Raw genomic sequence first — 19871 nt, 5'->3', positions numbered from 1 at the left:
TGCACTGCAGAGGTGGCACAGAAGCGCTTCTGAAGTGGCATTTACACAGGTGCTGAGCAGGCATAATTCAGTCTGGCTCTTATGTGGGATTGCATCTTTATAGTGAATTCTGAGAAGCTTTAACTCAAGATGCCTAAAGTATACAGGTGTAATTGCTGTGAAAGTGCATTTAAACCGTGTGTAAAGGCAGTTAAATGCCACTTCAGAAGCACCTCTGAGCCACTTGTACAGAGTGAAGTCTTCTTATGAAGTGTGTCGTGAGTCTGCACAGGATCAGTATCGAGTCACTGCTTTAAACATCACATTCGTTTGCATTTAGCATGTTTTCTCTGTACGGTTCCCCAAAATAAAGCAGAAACACGGAATCATTGATGCATAATAAGTCCATTTTAAACTTATTATAGACTTCACTGGCATCATTTTTGTTTACATACTACATTGTCAACGAATTATACGAAAAACAATAACCGGCTAGCAGAAAGAGATCTTGTCGTAATGTCGTCCTCTGGCCTCTAGCGGGCGCTGTTTCAGTCACGCATCGCGCAGTGAACGGGCAGATCTGCGGGAAGAGCGTTTAAAGCCTCGCTCGTTTCGGTGAATCCGTCTTTGAAGTCTCACTGAGGAGAAAACCCCTCAGAATCGTCCCGTTGGCTCCGCACGGTCGCGTTATTAAAGCACTCGCGCTCAGTCTCGCGTCGTGACTGTTTTCGTTTACCTTTAAATGGAAAACGTTTGTGCGAGACGGTGATTGGACCGTTTGTCTGTCAATCACGCAGGATGGGGCGGAACCTTCGCGCCGTCGTTACTGACGGGGAACACCAGCAGTAGAGCGACACTCGTCGAAGGAACAACAGAACCGAGATGTGGAGTAGAAATGGACTTTAGGGCAGAATAATGTTGATCTGGTGAGCCTCTGACAGGAGTTCGCGCCGCACCGATCGTGTGTGTTTACTGAGGAGGATCGCGCCCGATGTTACCGGAAGCGGGGGAGGGAAGAGCCGCAGCGACGCGCTATTTTTATCACTTTGTATTATTTGGACTCGACATGAGCTAAAGGACCTTCACAGACTGTGTGCCTGACAACACCGACACGGATAAACGGCCGTTAACGGAGACAGTCGAGGTCGTGAAGGATCCGGTGAGTGCTTTAATGAATCTGTGACTCGAGAGTCCGAGAAACGGTGCTGTTTGAGCTGATATCTGTGTCAAACTCTGAATGAGGATGTCAACAGAGATAATAATGATCCTCTGGAGCACGCGATGACTCTCAACTGTAGACCTGAGCGTCATTAGTGCTTCTATAGTAAGATAAGTGAATATAATCTGTGCTAGTTTCGTGTCCCATCACGTGATGAAATCAATCCTCACACTCCTGCCAATATTTCACATCCGTTCAGGGTTTCTACGCGGAACAGTGTCGAATACTCACGAAACTCTCTCATATGACTGACAGCCACGGTGACGGTGTTAAAAGCGTCTGAAGAAATAGTTTGACTAACTAACTTTAGCAGCTAACCCAGTGCTAATCAATCTTGTTTCTCTGGTTCAGTTTTTATGAGTAGATAACATAGACTTAGTGTTACTTGACACATAACACCTTCGAGGAACAGTCGAACATTAACTCATTTACTCGACTTTCTTTCTTCAATGAACACAAACACACTGAAGAATCTCTGAAGTCACGTGACAGCTCTGTGAGAGGAACAAAAATATTGCGTTCGAAGATATACAGATCATAAATATAAATGTGCTTAAACAATAGAAATGTAATGATTCACTCTACCCACGAGTTGCTCATTATTATTTTTTTTTTACAGAATGAGATTGAAGACATTACACAGCAAATGAAAAGATGTTTTATTAGGCTGTTGCTGCACATTTCTTTGTAAAACCGAAATATAACAAAACGAAATAGAAATCTTAAAACAAACCCCAAATCAAACAAGTTACTTGAATAGACTAGATCTCTTAATATGAACAAACTGAGGCTTTGTCTGTGCTCTTTTCATTTAAATTTGGAGGCAAACACTGGATTTTAATCATGATCCACACAAAAATGCAGCACGAGTAGTTTTTACATTTATATTTATTGTTGAGTAGTTTTTAATCTTAATTAAACTGTCTCATATCTGAATTTGAAGCAAAAACAGAATGGTTTGACTTCAGTTTTGTAAAGGAAACAGCTGTGAATGAGACGCAGATTCTCTCTCTGACAGCAGGTGGCGCTCATGAACAATGATACAGTGTTTCCTTGGTTACCGCGGTAAACAAAGCAGCGCTGCGCTCCTGAACACTACTTTAATGTTCAGATGCAAAATGAAAAGAAAATAGCACGTAAAGTTTTCTAAAGATCAAGTCATCTAAAAGATTCTAAAGTCAGTTCCCCTCAGAGATACCTTCATATAAACTCCTGCTACACTCCTATTGTGATTTGTTTCTCAACCGATTTGAATCGTCTCACATTTTAATAGATTTACAACTGGCTTGTGGTTAATTGTTACATCCCTAGTACACAAATACATTACATAAAGAATAAAAAATATATAAAGAACAAAAACATTAAAGAATCCACTTACAGTTGAGTTGCCCTATGTTTATCATGTTTATATTGTCTCATGTCATGTTAATGTTAAGAAAAACAATAGTATCCACATGAAAGTTGTCTCCTCAGTCTGATAACCGTAAGAACACCGTCATTACATGCATTTATGGCCAGCAAAGAAACACATGATAAAATATGAAGTTTAATGGTGCTTTTATTTTTAACATATTAATTTCATATTGAATATTCAGTGTTCACACCCCTGTGAGGAAAGAGGAACGCCTCCAAATACTGGAAACTGAGCTCTTCGTAGTTTGTGAATGTCAGGATGTTCCTCAAAACTGAAGCTCTTGTGAAGGTTAGGAAATTTAATAGAGACGTAACGATTCACTCAACTCATGATGCAATCGGATTCACAAAACTGATTTCACAATGTGTGTTGCTCATGATTTTTTTATGTAACAAAAGAGTGTTTAAGACATAAATCAAAAGGTGTCCTTTTATTATTTCTCCCTTAGAATGCCACACAGTTTTTTGTGAAATGTAAATGTCAATTAACTAAACTGAAGTTTTAAAACAAATCCCAAATGAAATGAATAATGAAATCAATCTCTTCATGTAATGTGCTCTTTCCTTTTAAAAGTAGAGGAAACCACTGCATTTCAACCACGATCTGAACAAAGATGCTGCAGATTCAGATTTAAATTAGATTGATTAATCCCAACATCTGAAGCAAAAACCGAATGATTCCTGAATCTGTTCTCCATGAATCGTGTCTGAATGAGGCGCAGTTCCTCTCTCTGACAGCAGGAGGAGCTCATGGAGCAGCAGAGACAGTGTTTCCATGGTTACCGCTCATAAACACTGCATTAGTGTGCATTACAGGGACCAGATGAGAAGAAAACAGCTCCTAAACTTTCCTCAGAGACACATTCATATAAACCCCTCCTGTAACATCTCGACACACAGGATCCTCACTCAGTATCACTGATTGTTTTAACCGGTGTGACGTCCCTACAATTTGTATTGAAAGCATGAGCATGTTGTATGTGTCTGATTTTGTTGTTTTTGTCGCAGGGCAATCCTCTGCCATGGATTTAAAGACGGCTGTGTTCAACGCCGCCCGAGACGGCAAACTGAGACTCCTCCAGAAACTGTTAGAGAACAAGAGCGATCACGAGGTGATGAAGCTGATGGCGGAGAAGACGAACGGAGCGACGCCGCTGCTGATGGCTGCTCGGTACGGTCACCTGGAGCTGCTGGAGTACCTGATCGAGTGCTGCTGCGCACCTGTGGAGGTGGGAGGATCGGTGAACTTCGACGGCGAGATCATCGAGGGAGCGCCGCCGCTGTGGGCCGCCTCGGCCGCCGGACACCTGAAGGTGGTGCAGTCTCTGCTGGGACACGGCGCTTCTGTGAACAATACCACTCTCACCAACTCCACGCCGCTGAGAGCCGCCTGCTTCGACGGACACCTGGACATCGTCAGATACCTGGTGGAGCACAAAGCAGATCTGGAGGTGGCCAACAGACACGGACACACCTGCCTCATGATATCATGCTATAAAGGACACAAGGAGATCGCACAGTACCTTCTGGAGAAAGGAGCCGATGTCAACCGGAAAAGTGTGAAAGGTGAGACCTGCGGGGTTCTCATGCGGTCAGTCGTTTCTGTTAGAGACAGAGTAGGTGATTTGGTTTAAACTTCATTAGCTGTGTTTCTATCCACCTACGCACCTGTTGTGCTGATTTTGGGATATCACATAATAAAACGCTGGATGGAAACACCAAGATGTGGATCAATTCTAAAAATGTGCATAAAAAGCTCGGTTGAGATGGAGACTTTTATTTATTATTATATTCAATACAAAAACCTGCGTATAAACCACGATGAAAACACAGTCACTGAATACATTTCTCAGTCCACATCATAAACTCATTTGTGTCCCTGCAGCACAGAAGCAGTGTTAAGTCTCTGATATATTTGGAGAATAGACAACAATACACTGTATGGGTCAAACTATACATTTCTCTTTTATGCCAAAAATCATTAGGATATTAAGTAAAGATCATGTTCATGAAGATATTTGGTACATTTCTTATCGTAAATATATCAGAACTTAATGTTTGATTAGTAATATGCATTACTAAGAACTTCATCTGAACAACTTTAAAGAGGATTTTCTCAATATCTAGATTTTTTTGCTCCCTCAGATTCCAGATTTTCAGATAGTTGTATCTCAGACAGATATTGTCCTCCGAACACACCACACATCACTGGAGAGATGATTTATTCAGGTTTCAGTTCAATCTCAATGTTGTAATCGTGACCCTTCTGCGTGGTGTCGTGCTCGCGGGTCACAGATGTGTTCGTGTGATGTAATAACCACTGGACCACATCACAAGAGTCTTACACCACTGTGTTCATAAACAGCATCCTCCTCCGAAAGCAAGATAACATGACTGCGTTTAATGAGTTTCAGCGAAATATGAAAAATAACTTTTTCGTGGTGATACTTGGTGGCAGTTTTTTAGGAAGTTATGGTTTTGTCCTCTTCCTCTCTTCAGTGGATGGAAACTAGCTTCGCTGGGTGCTTCCTAACTCAGGATAGAAGCACAGCTGGTGTAATCCATCACAATCAGTTCATCAATGTTGACCATTCTGTGTTAAATTGTTCAAACTAGGGAAGTGTTGTCATTGGTCAATCACAGATGTGTGTGTTCTGCTTGAACACTGAAGTGAACGTCAGACAGATGTGTGTGCATCTCGTGGAAAGTGTTGCTTGTGTTTCGGACTTCATAAACTCCAGGATTATAACAAAAATCATTATTGTCCATTATTCCCTTAACTGTAATTGTGATTATTTAATGTTATTATCACAATTTACATTGAATGATGCATTCTATAGTTTTATATGAATATAAATGAGCTGAAAACATTCAAAGTGAATTACTGCTTTTCATTAGTATTAGGCCTCAAATGTCAAAAATATGCATGGGTTATACTACAACTAAACCAGTGGAGAAATGCCTGAGATTACCTGTAGAGAGAAATATTAAGCACTCAGAACTACACAAGAGAGCGATTCGGTGATTATTCAGCCCTGTGCTGTTTGTGTGAAGTGCTCCTGATGTGCTCTGTTTGTTTCTGTTGGTCCTGATCAAGAATGGCTTCTGCATCAAAATAACAGAACCAATGATGGAAACTATTTCACTTCAGACTAAAGACAATATTTATCATTCAGATCAGGATAGTTCAGTTCAGATTAGAAGTGTGAATCTCACAGAATGTGGAAGTAAGTTCAGTTCATCTATAGCAGTTCTGCAGAAGACACTAATGTAGTGTTCAGCTCCAGTTCAGTGTTAATTCAGTTTGATGACAGAAGAGCGTAGCTCATGTGAAGCGTGTCGTCAGCAAACAGAACTGGGTTTCAGATTCTAACCGACTCGGTTTGGTTCTGCTAGTGCTGCACATTCAAACAAACCTAACTTAGCGCAGCTTCTGTTTATCTTACTGTAGCTGTAGTGTTTCTGACGTCTTGTGTTCTGTGTGCTCTCTGTCCTGAAGGGAACACGGCTCTACACGACTGCGCTGAGTCCGGGAGCTTGGAGATCATGAAGATGCTCCTGAAGTACGGCTCCAGCATGGAGAAGGACGGATACGGGATGACGCCGCTGCTCTCCGCCAGCGTGACGGGACACACCAACATCGTGGATTTCCTCACGCAGCACCCTCAGACCAGCAGAACGGAGCGCATCAACGCTCTGGAGCTGCTGGGAGCCACGTTCGTGGATAAGAAGAGAGACCTGCTGGGAGCGCTGAAGTACTGGAAGAGAGCCATGGACCTGCGGCACAGCGAGCCCAACCACCTGCTCCTGAAGGACGAGCCCAAGCAGCTGGAGCCGGCCTACGATTACAGCAAGGAGGTCAACTCCTTCGAGGAGCTGGACGGCCTGATCGCTGACCCCGACGACATGCGCATGCAAGCGCTGCTGATCCGAGAGCGCATCCTCGGGCCCTCGCACCCCGACACCTCCTACTACATCCGCTACCGGGGAGCCGTGTACGCCGACTCGGGCAACTTCGAGCGCTGCATCAAGCTGTGGAAGTACGCTCTGGACATGCAGCAGAGACACCTGGACGCTCTCAGCCCCATGACCGCCAGCAGCCTGCTGTCCTTCGCCGAGCTCTTCTCCTTCATGCTGCAGGACCGAGCCAAGGGTCTGCTGGGGACCTGCGTGTCCTTCCAGGAGCTGATGGAGATCCTCAGTAAGAGCGTGCTGGAGATCGAGCGTGCCATCAAGCAGACGCAGCCCGGCCCCGACCCAGCGCAGCTCAGCAAGGTGCTCTCCATCATCCTGCACCTCATCTGTCTGCTGGAGAAGGTGCCGTGCACCGTGGAGCAGGACCACTTCAAGAAAGAGACCATCTACAGGTTCCTGAAGCTGCAGGCCTGTGGGAAGAACGGCTTCAGTCCTCTGCACCTGGCCGTGGACAGGAACACCACCTGTGTGGGACGCTACCCCCGTCTGCAAGTTCCCCTCCTTCCAGGTCACGTCCATCCTGCTGGAGTGTGGTGCTGATGTGAACAGCAGAGACCAGGATGACAACAGTCCTCTGCATGTGGCTGCGTCCAACAACCACCCCGACATCATGAAGCTGCTGATCTCCTGCGGCACACACTTCGACAGCACCAACTCCCTCAAACAGACGGCCTGCGACCTGCTGGACCAGAAGGAGCTGGCCAAGAACCTGATCCAGCCCATCAACCACACCACGCTGCAGTGTCTGGCGGCGCGCTCCATCATCAGACACGGCCTGGTGTACCACGGGAACATCCCCGAGCGGCTGGAGGCCTTCGTGCTGCTGCACAGATAGTGACGGACGTGGCTTCAGCTGAGTCTCCTTCTCCGTTTCGTGCTGCAGGTTCACATCTCCTTTGCTTTCTCTATGCCGAGACGGTAGGATGCTGCTTGGTCTGGTTCTCTGGAGCGGACTGGAATCTCCTCCAGCGTCCAGGAGCATCACGACCTGCTCGATGTTTGCAGATACCATAAGTGCTTTTCTTCTTCCTATGCACAGGCTGTGATGTCAGGACTGTTCTGTGTTACTGGACTGTGCCACGTGTTCATGCCAATGCCTGTTTTTTGTTACTCTATGTTCATCTTTCTCCTCCGATGGTGGATCCAGGGCACGTGGCTCTTCTGAATGATTCATCTCTGAACCTGGACGAGCTGTAAAAACCAAACCTCTTGATTGTTATCACACAGCATGTGCTGAAGTGTAAACGGTTTACTGTCAGACATACTAACCAGTGCCGGTGTTAACTGATGATGATGATGATGATGAAGATGATGATGATGCAGTCGTGTAGTCTAACTTCAGCTTCAGCTACATGTGTGTGGTTTGAACTCAAGGGCTTCAGATTCTTCTTCAGGCACAATACACTAGTAAATGAAACAAATGTACAGTCAAAGGACTTGCACTTTATTGCAGTGATATTTGATATTCATATTATGATAGCATAAAGCTTGTTGATGTCCATAGAGCATAATTGATAATAAACTTCCGTTGCACTCGAGCGTTTGTCTGTGTTTTGCTTCAGCAGATTGAACGACTTCTCTGAGGTCTGTATAACAGAGACTCCATCACCTCGTGAGTTTGTGTGGAGATGCCTGAAAATGTTAGCTGTTCTGATCGTTCATCATCTGACTCGACTGACTCTTCTCTTCCTGGTTCTTCAGCTTTCTCAGGTGGTTTGGGAGTGTTTTCTGGTGACTCAGAGAGGGTGTGATCTGTGTGTCCTTCCTCAACATGTTATTTCCTCGTTGGACGGCCTGCAATCTTTCATTTTCTGAACACAACACTTTAAAGTCTCCTTAAAGTCAGAATAAATGAACCTCATTTATTTTCTTACTCTGTTACTGTAAGTGACTCATCTGTCTGTGTATTTATTCTGATATGTTATTATTAATCATCTTTAATCAGTCAATAACTTGCTCCACAGTGTTCAGATCTTCCTGATGTTCACATCCAGCCGATGAAACCATGTCTGCACTACATGGGTATTCTCTAGTTTGACGATGTCTTAGATTGAAAACACATCACAGTACAGTAGTGGAAGTCCGTGGAAACATCACAAAGCATTATTGATGTTTGTGTAGTGTTTAAATCACGTGATGAATGTCAACAATGCTTGCTAACACTGACCCTCGTGACATAAATCCTGTTCTTTACTTGATATAGGGGTTCTGTAAATCTGGAAACACTGAATCCACATCTAAATCACACATCTTATCTTAACTATTATATCTTTTATCACCAGAGTGCTCTCAGTGAAACCGCTCTGCTTGTTTTCACACCCTTTTCTTTCGGGACTCGACATGTGACACTTAGCCTACTTCTGCGTGTCTTTAAATAACCTTGAATAATGTCCTGCTCACAATATGTCCTACATCCAGGCCTTCATCAGTGCTTTGTGAGGTATGAGCGAAACCGTGGACGGACTGTTCTTCAGTCTCGACCCGTGTGAGCCTGACCTCTGACCTCTCTGAAGGACCACAGAAGTGCGGTCGACTGTAGATTGTACTGCAGAGACCTCGTTCTTCATTGGGGTTGGCGGGTGTTGTATATGGGCTGGTTCGGGTGTAATGCTGAATTTGGCCAAACATCTGAACTCAGATCAGCGTCAAGACCTTCAAAGGCATCTTCACACAGCTAAGTTAAGGATAATCAAAATTCTATTCTACATAAATTAAGGCTGTGCAGACCCCAACGGTTTAAAGGTTCGATTGCTGTGTAAATGTATTTATGCATCAGTGTGTAAAGACACCGAAAAGCCACTTCTGCAGTGTGACACGATACACGAGCTCTGGGGACACAATCTATTAACCCTTCCCAGCTCAAGGGGGATCTACTCTCCCAAATATCCCGCTGATGGAGTTACATCATCAGCTCCCAGAGAACACTGCTCAATCCCAGCATCTATTCTCGGTCCATCTCTCACTGATGTGCGCAGGAGAGCTGCTCAGGTGTGCATGTGCCAACAAAATAAAGAATACCATATATAAACAGGGACGGACTGGGAATAAATACCCGGCCCTGGACTTTGACTAAACCCGGCCCAAAGCAATCGGTGCGGAAACTAGACAACAGTCTGTCTGCGCCATCTTTGTGTACTGTTGATCTAAACACTCAGCTTAAACACTCTCTGTGCTGTCAGGTATTTTGTCTTCTTCTGAGGGTGGTTTGACAACAAAAATCTGACTTGGAGCGCTTAAAAGTAATTTAAAGTTGAGCTGGAGTGAGTGTCTTTCTCTGCTCTTGGTCTGAGCTCAACCTGAATAAACAAATTATGAAATGGATAAAAAATAAATAATAATAATAAGGTTTTATTCCAAGATAGCATGGAATAGATTATATAATATGCTGTTATAACAGCATATTATACAATCTATTCCATGCTGTCTTAAAATGAATTTATTACTTAATAATCTTAATTAATTTATGCAATAATTAATCTTACTGCACAAATAATAATACCACATCTAAATGAAAATACACCATTACAAATGTAACTTCTGTATATACATAATCTACATAATCTTCAAAGTTTATAAGCATTAACTGTAACGTTACCAACATTTTTAAAAGTAAAAGCACAAAATATTTCTTAATATTAGCTTCTGCATGTGGCATTTTACAGCTAAAATGTTGAAGTTTAGCTGTTTTAACTACTGTAATCATTAAAAATGTAGCAACCTGAATATCACTTCCTAAAATCATCCCTAGCAAGTAACTCTTTCTCCTCTCATGCTCCATACTTACTGTATTTTCCGGACTATAAATCACACTTTTACAGGCCGTTCTCCAGATCACAAAGATGGCCAGTCAGCCCCTGTTCGTGGATGTTTCGACGTGGAAAGCAGGTTCGCGAATCATTTGCGTCAGTTCGGGAGTTCAAAATGGGTTCGCGAATCATTTGAGTCAGTTTGGGGATCGCGAATCATTTGAATCAGTTCGGGAGTTCGGAGCGGGTTCGCGAATAATTTGAATCAGTTTGGGGATCGCGAATCATTTGAATCAGTTCGGGAGTTGGTAGCGGGTTAGTGAATCATTTGCGTCATTTCGGAAGTTCATAGCGGGTTCGCGAATCATTTGAGTCAGTTTGGAATCGCGAGTCATTTGAATCAGTTCGGGAGTTCGTAGCGGAATCGCGAATCATTTGAGTCAGTTTGGGGAACGCGAATCATTTGAGTCAGTTTGGGAGTTCAAACGAGTTCAAAAAATTTACGTTTTGCAAAAGAAAATAAAGTTTTGCAAATGAAAATTCGTGGCACTGTTTTGACGTGGGGGCGGAGTTAAGGGACAAGGGCGTGTACAACATACCTGGAAGTGATGTCATCAGCCCTAGATGCAGCTCACTGATCCAGGTCCTGTCATGATGAGCAGAGACTTTCGAGTGGATCGTTTCTTTTTATTCAATAGCATTAAAACATTCATGTTTTCATTTTATTGACTTTATTAACAAATGTCTACGTATTAGCAGCGTTTGCTCAGGTTAAAGAAGTTGTTAACAATAACATCTGCTGTTTATTTCTCTCGATGTGCACACTTTTATAGCATTAAAATGTGTATTGTTTCATTTGGTTAACTGCAGATGTTTGTTTAAAATCTCTTAACTTGTGGGAGGACGCCAGCGCACATGACGTTACCAACATTTTTAAAAGTAAAAGCACAAAATATTTCTTAATATTAGCTACTGCATGTGGCATTTTACAGCTAAAATGTTGAAGTTTAGCTGTTTTAACTACTGTAATCATTAAAAATGTAGCAACCTGAATATCACTTCCTAACATCATCCCTAGCGAGTAACTCTTTCCCCTCTCATGTTCCATACTTACTGTATTTTACGGACTATAAGTCAAATTTTTTTAATATAATTTGGCTGGTCCTGCAATTTATAGTTAGGTGCGACTTATTTATCAAAGTTAATTTGACATGAACCGAGAGAAATGAACCAAGAGAAAACATTACTGTCTACAGCCGCGAGAGGGCTCTCTATGCTGCTCAGTGCTCCTGTAGTCTACCACTGAAAACATAGAGCGCCCTCTCGCGGCTGTACACGGTAATGTTTTCTCTTGGTTCTTGGTTCTAAATAAATGCGACTTACAATCCAGTGCGATTTATATGTTTTTTTTCATCCTCATGACGTATTTTTGGACTGATGTGACTGTACTAAGGTGCGACTTATAGTCTGAATGAGGTGATGACTGCGTGTGCGGTGGGTTGTGGGCCGTCCTGGAGTACCAGCTGTTCTGTGATTCTCCAGATCTTCTCCAGATCACACAGATGGCCAGTCCGCCCCTTTATATAAATATGTTAATTAGCGCACTGATATTGTTGTCAGAGCAGAATGATGGTTTCGGAGCAGAATGAAAATCCCATTCACTTCACTCACACTTACTTCCCAAAATAAAAGCTTGATGATTTTAGGTTTGAAAAATAATTTTAAGAAAAAAGGTAATATTAGCATTGTATTTTTAAGTGTACTATAAAACATGTTTTTTATTTTATACTCAATTTATTTTTAAATATAATCACACTGATTATTTTCATTATTTAATTTGTTTTCTTGAAATGCAAAATAAATAATCCAATAATAAAATTTAAATTAAAATAAAATGTATTCATTTAGCAGACGCTTTTATCCAAAGTGACTTACAGTGCTTTCAGGCAATCATTATTAATACTTATTTTTATCTTTTATAGTTACATTTTAATGGGTCACCGTATGCGCAGTGTGTCCAGACAAAAACACCTGTACTAAGTGAAGTGAAGTGAAGTGAAGTGAAGTGAAGTGACATTCAGCCAAGTATGGTGACCCATACTCAGAATTTGTGCTCTGCATTTAACCCATCCGAAATGCACACACACAGAGCAGTGAGCACACACACACACACACACTGTGAGCACACACCCGGAGCAGTGTTCATCATTTATGCTGCGGTACCCGGGGAGCAGTTGGGGGTTCGATGCCTTGCTCAAGGGCACCTAAGTCGTGGTATTGAAGGTGGAGAGAGAACTGTACATGCACTCCCCCCACCCACAATTCCGTCCGGCCCGAGACTAGAACCCACAACCCTACTTGTGTGTGTGATGTAACGTATTTTTGAATAAATTAAAAAATGTGTTTTAGGGGCAAGAAAATACATTTACACTCTTATAGTAGCCTACTGTACATTTAAGCTAAATGCAAAAATGGATGGAAAAGCTTATTAGAGATCAAAACTAGAACTCTAATGATTTAATAAGTTCAAATATGTTCAGATGTGGCGTATTTTCGTATATAACATTATATAAGGCAAAATATATATTTGAAATGTTTTTAAAACATGGGCGAATTCCAAACGGAAGTCAGTATCTTAAGACAGAAGTTGTAGGCGGGGCGTCGTTGCCATGGCAACAGTCCAAACAGATCCTCAAGACGGACTGGTCGCCTATGATCAACGCCTTAATTAATATTAACGATCATTTTAATGAAGGACCGAATGTCTGTCGCGGATTTTCTGCGGGAAGCGGAAGCTCTCAGAAGGCTGTGAGTTCATGTGCTTGTGTTTCTCAGAGCGTTTCTCTGTCTGTGGTTCATTAGAGCTGACTCTTCATTCACTCTTTCAGGCTGTTTAAAGAGGAGAGAGCGGCGGGACCGCGCGCGCTCACAGAGCTCCGGGATCACATGAACGCGCAGCTCCGAGCAGACAGTAGGACGAACTTTATATTTCACTGTAATGTGTGGAGCTTCTGCTGATCTGTCTAGTCCCAGACTGTTGTTCCTCGGGCTGGTGCTGATGGTGCTCTCGAAGCACTGCTTTGAATCATTTGTTTCGAACCAGTGACTCGGAGCGCGAATCAAACTGCTGAAGTCACGTGATTTCACTAAACGAGGCTTCGTTATGTCATGAGATTCTCGGGCATCATGGTTTGGACACGAGCCAGTGTTAAAGTAGCCCTTGTTCTGCGCCAGGACTTGGCAACACTTTTTTCTGAGAAAAAAATTAAGAACTGGGAGATATAAACTCGCAATTGTGAGAAAAATGTAATATACAAGTTTATATCTTACTATTCTGAAAGAAAAAAAAGTTATTAAATTGTTAAAGAGTAATGTTTTTTTAATTCAGTGGCAGACCGCGCTTCCACAGTTTTCAGTGCAGTGTCTTAAATCTGTAGACTTTTTTAATGAGATATTTGTGTAATTAAAAGGAAAAGCCATCCATAGAACAAACAAAACAAGCCCTGCAATTTAAGAAAAGTACATATATTATACAGACACTTCATATTTAATTGTAGTTTATTAAATTATTTTAATAACTTAATATTTTAGTAACTTTCAATAAAACATTAGCAGTGGGTGTGTAGAAGCAGTTTTTTTGTGGCACTTACACAGTTTTGACCAGCAGGCGTCAGCAGCGAGTTGCTTCGAAACAGTGAATCATTTTGCCAAGCAACTGATTCAATTGATTCGAATCTTCAAAAAGGTTCGTTTCCACCAGCACTAGGGCTACTTTTAACGCTGGTTGTTTTCTTCCCTCGGGTTAAAAGACCTATTACATAAATTTGAATTTAGCTAAATACGTGTATTTACAAATTTTCCCATTTTATATTCTACCAGTGATAAAACTGCTATATGATGAGACAAAATAAGGACACTTTTTTTATGGAAGGGGCTCATTTACCTCATTTATGATTATGACTTGCCCATACAGTGAGTTCCAAGTTAAAACTGTGTGTAATTCATTAGACTGACTGTAAAACAACAGTTTTAGGTGTGGGAGTGGCATAATTTGAGTTCTGATGTTTCTGTTTGGGGCTAGATTTGTGATTCACATCTGCACTTTGATGGAATATTAATATCAGCTTTGCCTCTCAGTGATGAAAGTCCAGCAGCAGCTGCAGAAACTCAGGAACGGTGTCTTCAGGTTCCAGGAGCAGCTGATGGATGTCAAAGCGTCTCCAGATGGTGAGCACACCTACTGAAAACATCAACCATTTACCACAAAACTACTGTTTATAATGCTGCGCATGCATCGCTTTCTGTTGAATTTCAGTGATTGAGAAACTAAAAGAGACCATGACTGATATTGAGAACTCCATCAGTGTTTTCAAAGACACACAACATCAGAGGTATGAGATCTGTTTCTGCTGAGATGTCTCGAGTAGATCCTTCCTCTCAAACGATGCGTCTGCTTTAGTTTCGAGGAGCTCCTGAAAGAAGAGAGGACCTTCTCACAGGAGATCTGTGCCTTCGAGAAGAAGATTGACTCCTGGTCACTGCCTGTGAAAGCAGACGTGCGTCGTCCTCGTTCAGACGAGAAGAGCGACTGGAGGAACCTTCCTCCGGAGCTGACGGCGCTCCAGACCTTCCTCCAGCAGACGGGAGGCAGACACGGCGGATGGGACGAGTTTGACCACCACAGCTTCCTGAAAGTGTGGACGAAGCACAGCGGAAAGCCCTCGTTCAGACAAGAAGCCAAGCTTTATTTACCTGGACGGACCGAGGAGGACGTCAGGCTGCATGAGGAGTGGTTTGTGGAGCTACGGCGGCTGCAGGACGCACAGAGAGAGGTGCGTCTCTTCACCACACCAGTGTTTCTGTTTCTGTGATCGGTGTTTCTGTGATCAGTGTTTCTGTGATCAGTGTTTCTGTGATCAATGTTTCTGTTTCTGTGATCGGTGTTTCTGTGATCAGTGTTTCTGTGATCAGTGTTTCTGTGATCGGTGTTTCTGTGATCAGTGTTTCTGTGATCAGTGTTTCTGTGATCAGTGTTTCTGTGATCTGTGTTTCTGTGATCAGTGTTTCTGTGATCTGTGTTTCTGTGATCAGTGTTTCTGTGATCTGTGTTTCTGTGATCGGTGTTTCTGTGATCAGTGTTTCTGTGATCTGTGTTTCTGTGATCTGTGTTTCTGTGATCGGTGTTTCTGTTTCTGTGATCGGTGTTTCTGTGATCAGTGTTTCTGTGATCTGTGTTTCTGTGATCGGTGTTTCTGTGATCGGTGTTTCTGTTTCTGTGATCGGTGTTTCTGTGATCGGTGTTTCTGTGATCGGTGTTTCTGTGATCGGTGTTTCTGTTTCTGTGATCAGTGTTTCTGTGATCGGTGTTTCTGTTTCTGTGATCAGTGTTTCTGTGATCAGTGTTTCTGTGATCGGTGTTTCTGTGATCGGTGTTTCTGTGACCGGTGTTTCTGTGATCGGTGTTTCTGTGATCTGTGTTTCTGTGATCTGTGTTTCTGTGATCGGTGTTTCTGTGATCGGTGTTTCTGTTTCTGTGATCGGTGTTTCTGTGATCGGTGTTTCTGTGATCGGTGTTTCTGTGATCGGTGTTTCTGTGATCGGTGTTTCTGTTTCTGTGATCAGTGTTTCTGTGATCGGTGTTTCTGTTTCTGTGATCAGTGTTTCTGTGATCAGTGTTTCTGTGATCGGTGTTTCTGTGATCGGTGTTTCTGTGATCGGTGTTTCTGTGATCGGTGTTTCTGTTTCTGTGATCAGTGTTTCTGTGATCGGTGTTTCTGTTTCTGTGATCAGTGTTTCTGTGATCGGTGTTTCTGTGATCGGTGTTTCTGTGATCAGTGTTTCTGTGATCTGTGTTTCTGTGATCGGTGTTTCTGTGATCGGTGTTTCTGTTTCTGTGATCGGTGTTTCTGTGATCGGTGTTTCTGTGATCAGTGTTTCTGTGATCAGTGTTTCTGTGATCAGTGTTTCTGTGATCTGTGTTTCTGTGATCAGTGTTTCTGTGATCTGTGTTTCTGTGATCAGTGTTTCTGTGATCTGTGTTTCTGTGATCGGTGTTTCTGTGATCAGTGTTTCTGTGATCTGTGTTTCTGTGATCGGTGTTTCTGTGATCGGTGTTTCTGTTTCTGTGATCGGTGTTTCTGTGATCGGTGTTTCTGTGATCGGTGTTTCTGTGATCGGTGTTTCTGTGATCGGTGTTTCTGTTTCTGTGATCAGTGTTTCTGTGATCGGTGTTTCTGTTTCTGTGATCAGTGTTTCTGTGATCAGTGTTTCTGTGATCGGTGTTTCTGTGATCGGTGTTTCTGTGACCGGTGTTTCTGTGATCGGTGTTTCTGTGATCTGTGTTTCTGTGATCTGTGTTTCTGTGATCGGTGTTTCTGTGATCGGTGTTTCTGTGATCGGTGTTTCTGTGATCGGTGTTTCTGTGATCGGTGTTTCTGTGATCGGTGTTTCTGTTTCTGTGATCAGTGTTTCTGTGATCGGTGTTTCTGTTTCTGTGATCAGTGTTTCTGTGATCAGTGTTTCTGTGATCGGTGTTTCTGTGATCGGTGTTTCTGTGATCAGTGTTTCTGTTTCTGTGATCGGTGTTTCTGTGATCAGTGTTTCTGTGATCGGTGTTTCTGTGATCGGTGTTTCTGTGATCGGTGTTTCTGTGATCAGTGTTTCTGTGATCTGTGTTTCTGTGATCGGTGTTTCTGTGATCGGTGTTTCTGTGATCGGTGTTTCTGTTTCTGTGATCAGTGTTTCTGTGATCGGTGTTTCTGTTTCTGTGATCAGTGTTTCTGTGATCGGTGTTTCTGTGATCGGTGTTTCTGTTTCTGTGATCGGTGTTTCTGTGATCGGTGTTTCTGTGATCGGTGTTTCTGTGATCGGTGTTTCTGTTTCTGTGATCAGTGTTTCTGTGATCGGTGTTTCTGTTTCTGTGATCAGTGTTTCTGTGATCAGTGTTTCTGTGATCGGTGTTTCTGTGATCGGTGTTTCTGTGATCAGTGTTTCTGTTTCTGTGATCAGTGTTTCTGTGATCAGTGTTTCTGTGATCAGTGTTTCTGTGATCGGTGTTTTTGTGATCGGTGTTTCTGTGATCAGTGTTTCTGTGATCAGTGTTTCTGTGATCGGTGTTTTTGTGATCGGTGTTTCTGTGATCAGTGTTTCTGTGATCGGTGTTTCTGTTTCTGTGATTGGTGTTTCTGTGATCTGTGTTTCTGTGATCAGTGTTTCTGTTTCTGTGATCGGTGTTTCTGTTTCTGTGATCGGTGTTTCTGTGATCGGTGTTTCTGTGATCAGTGTTTCTGTTTCTGTGATCGGTGTTTCTGTGATCGGTGTTTCTGTGATCAGTGTTTCTGTGATCAGTGTTTCTGTGATCAGTGTTTCTGTGATCAGTGTTTCTGTTTCTGTGATCGGTGTTTCTGTGATCGGTGTTTCTGTGATCAGTGTTTCTGTGATCAGTGTTTCTGTGATCAGTGTTTCTGTGATCAGTGTTTCTGTGATCGGTGTTTCTGTGATCGGTGTTTCTGTGATCGGTGTTTCTGTGATCGGTGTTTCTGTGATCAGTGTTTCTGTTTCTGTGATCGGTGTTTTTGTGATCGGTGTTTCTGTGATCAGTGTTTCTGTGATATGACTCACACGTGTTTGTTTGTCCACAGGCCATCCGCAAGTGGAGAGCGTCCAAGCGGAGAGAGCGTGAGCTGCAGCGGGACAGAGACGAGGAGCCGCAGGAGGACGAGGCCCGGTGTCTTCTGAAGCAGAAGCAGGAGGAGGAGCGCAGGGAGGCGTCGGAGCGTCTGGAGGCTTGGAGGAGGCGCAGGACACAGCAGAGAGAAGAGGAGCGAGAGCAGCGGCTCAGAGACCAGATCCTGCAGCGGAGGAGAGACACAGAAGAGCGGCGGAGACAGCTGGAGGTCAAGCTCCTGGTGGAGGCACACGCCCAGCAGAAGAAGGAGCAGGAGGAGCTGCGTCTGCTGGAGGAGGAGGCGCAGGAGCAGGCGGAGAGACAGGAGCGGCAGCGGCAGGCGGCTGAAGGCATCAGACGCTTCCAGGAGCGAGTGAGACCAGCTCTGTGTGTTTGAGTCTCTCGTATTCTCTCTGCTACTCCGTTATTCTGTCCTTCTCTCGTCAGGACTCACGACGCCTCGAGGAGAAACTCCAGGAGAAACAGAGCAAAGAGGAGGAGGAGAGCGAGCGGCAGAGGACACTGGACAAACTGAAGGAAAAGGTTTGCTGAAGAGACATCCCATACTATATTTGCATAAAGTTGCAAAATATATTTATATACATTTATTTTCTACCAATGTTTTTGCAATTTTTATATATATATATTTTACAAATACAAAAAATATATTTTGCCCTCTGTTTCAATTCAAGGAAATACATTCACATATTTCATATTTAAAGAAAAACTCAATTTATTGTCTATAATGTGTGAACATGTAACATTCAGTATTACAATATATATATAAAACATCAAATAACTATAAATCTAGTTTGATCTCTGACAGACTTTTCTATCCATGTTTGCATTTATGTAATTATAGGCTAATGTAAGATTGGAAATATATTGACTTGACCCTGAAATAATAAAACTCATTACGTTTTGTTTTTTCAAACAGACATGTCATTGAGTTTCACTGTTTACAACATATAGGTAGCATATAATTATTTTGGCCACAGAAAATGTATTTTTCCTCCCAATCTGTGATCAGGTGGAGGTCAGCAGGGATCCGTCCAGACTCTGGAAGTTCACTAAAGTTTGGGAAGAGCGCACGAAAGAGATCGGCCCGTCCGGAACCGGACCCGTGTTTCAGATCTTCCACAGGTACAGAACAACCAGAAACCATCTGCATGTACCTTTACATTACAACATATTTAGCTGGACGTCTAGCCTGCGTACAGTGATGCTGATGAATCAACATTTCAAAGTATTACATTTAAAAATAATAGATTAGTTATTCTGTGCCAATTTTGGTGGCCCATCTTACCCCAAGGATCTAATTATGCAGATTCACTTCAGAATAAAAACATTTTCCCTGAATCTAAAAACATTAATGTGTCCACAAACCCCTCGTTAACAAACGAACAGACACAACAATCTTTTCAATGTTCAACATAATACAGTCACATGATCATTTCATTGTAAAGCACAGGAACTTCTCCTGAACGCAGATGTTTAAACTGTGACTTACTGACAATATTGCTAAATATTCCACACAAACACACACATTAGCTGTAGACACAGGGCTTTGATCTGAAGTGCACAGTTATTATTCCTCTGGTCTGAGATGATGGTGTTTTCTCCTCAGAGCTGTTCCTTCATGGAGACAAGACTCGTGATGGAGCTTCACTGCACCGCTTCAAAAACCAACCCAATGAACTGGAAACAAATGTGTTGAAATGTTGCATTTTAAATGAAGTTTCAATTCAAGATAATGGTGGAATCAGTTTAATTAAACATGTTATACATCACAGCGCGTCTGGTTGTAAGTCATTGAGAATTAAAGCAGCAGCGCCGGACTCTTATTTTGCCGCGTGTTCGTGCAGCGGAAGCG

The 19871-nt window shown here is 42.7% G+C and overlaps 2 protein-coding genes across 2 annotated transcripts; both read left to right on the top strand.

The window, feature by feature from the left end:
• Positions 1–557: 557 nt before the first annotated feature.
• On the top strand, positions 558–8124 carry LOC113052683 (protein fem-1 homolog C-like). The gene is given in 4 exon segments (XM_026217085.1): positions 558–1138; positions 3620–4177; positions 6111–7066; positions 7068–8124. Coding segments are annotated over 3 exon segments (1854 nt in total). The 5' UTR covers positions 558–1138; positions 3620–3633; the 3' UTR covers positions 7422–8124.
• A 4876-nt stretch (positions 8125–13000) lies between these two features.
• On the top strand, positions 13001–19755 carry LOC113052678 (coiled-coil domain-containing protein 112). The gene is made up of 9 exons (XM_026217081.1): positions 13001–13140; positions 13221–13303; positions 14470–14559; positions 14648–14723; positions 14792–15164; positions 17973–18371; positions 18446–18541; positions 19029–19141; positions 19626–19755. The coding sequence occupies exons 1-9, from the start codon at positions 13082–13084 to the stop codon at positions 19654–19656; spliced, it is 1320 nt and encodes a 439-aa protein (XP_026072866.1). The 5' UTR covers positions 13001–13081; the 3' UTR covers positions 19657–19755.
• Positions 19756–19871: the final 116 nt, after the last annotated feature.

This window comes from Carassius auratus, chromosome 33 (genome assembly GCF_003368295.1).
Source record: "Carassius auratus strain Wakin chromosome 33, ASM336829v1, whole genome shotgun sequence".
Classification (NCBI taxonomy): domain Eukaryota; kingdom Metazoa; phylum Chordata; class Actinopteri; order Cypriniformes; family Cyprinidae; genus Carassius; species Carassius auratus.
Note: the sequence above shows the minus strand (reverse complement) of the source record. Positions and strands in the feature narration are given on the sequence as shown.

Bases quoted from the DNA above. Each gene is read 5' to 3' on its own strand.
- LOC113052678 (XM_026217081.1), top strand. From the start codon at position 13,082: ATGAAGGACCGAATGTCTGTCGCGGATTTTCTGCGGGAAGCGGAAGCT. The intron at 13,141-13,220 runs GTGAGTTCATGT...TCACTCTTTCAG, and splicing joins GCGGAAGCTCTCAGAAGGCT to GCTGTTTAAAGAGGAGAGAG. The intron at 15,165-17,972 runs GTGCGTCTCTTC...GTTTGTCCACAG, and splicing joins TGCAGGACGCACAGAGAGAG to GCCATCCGCAAGTGGAGAGC.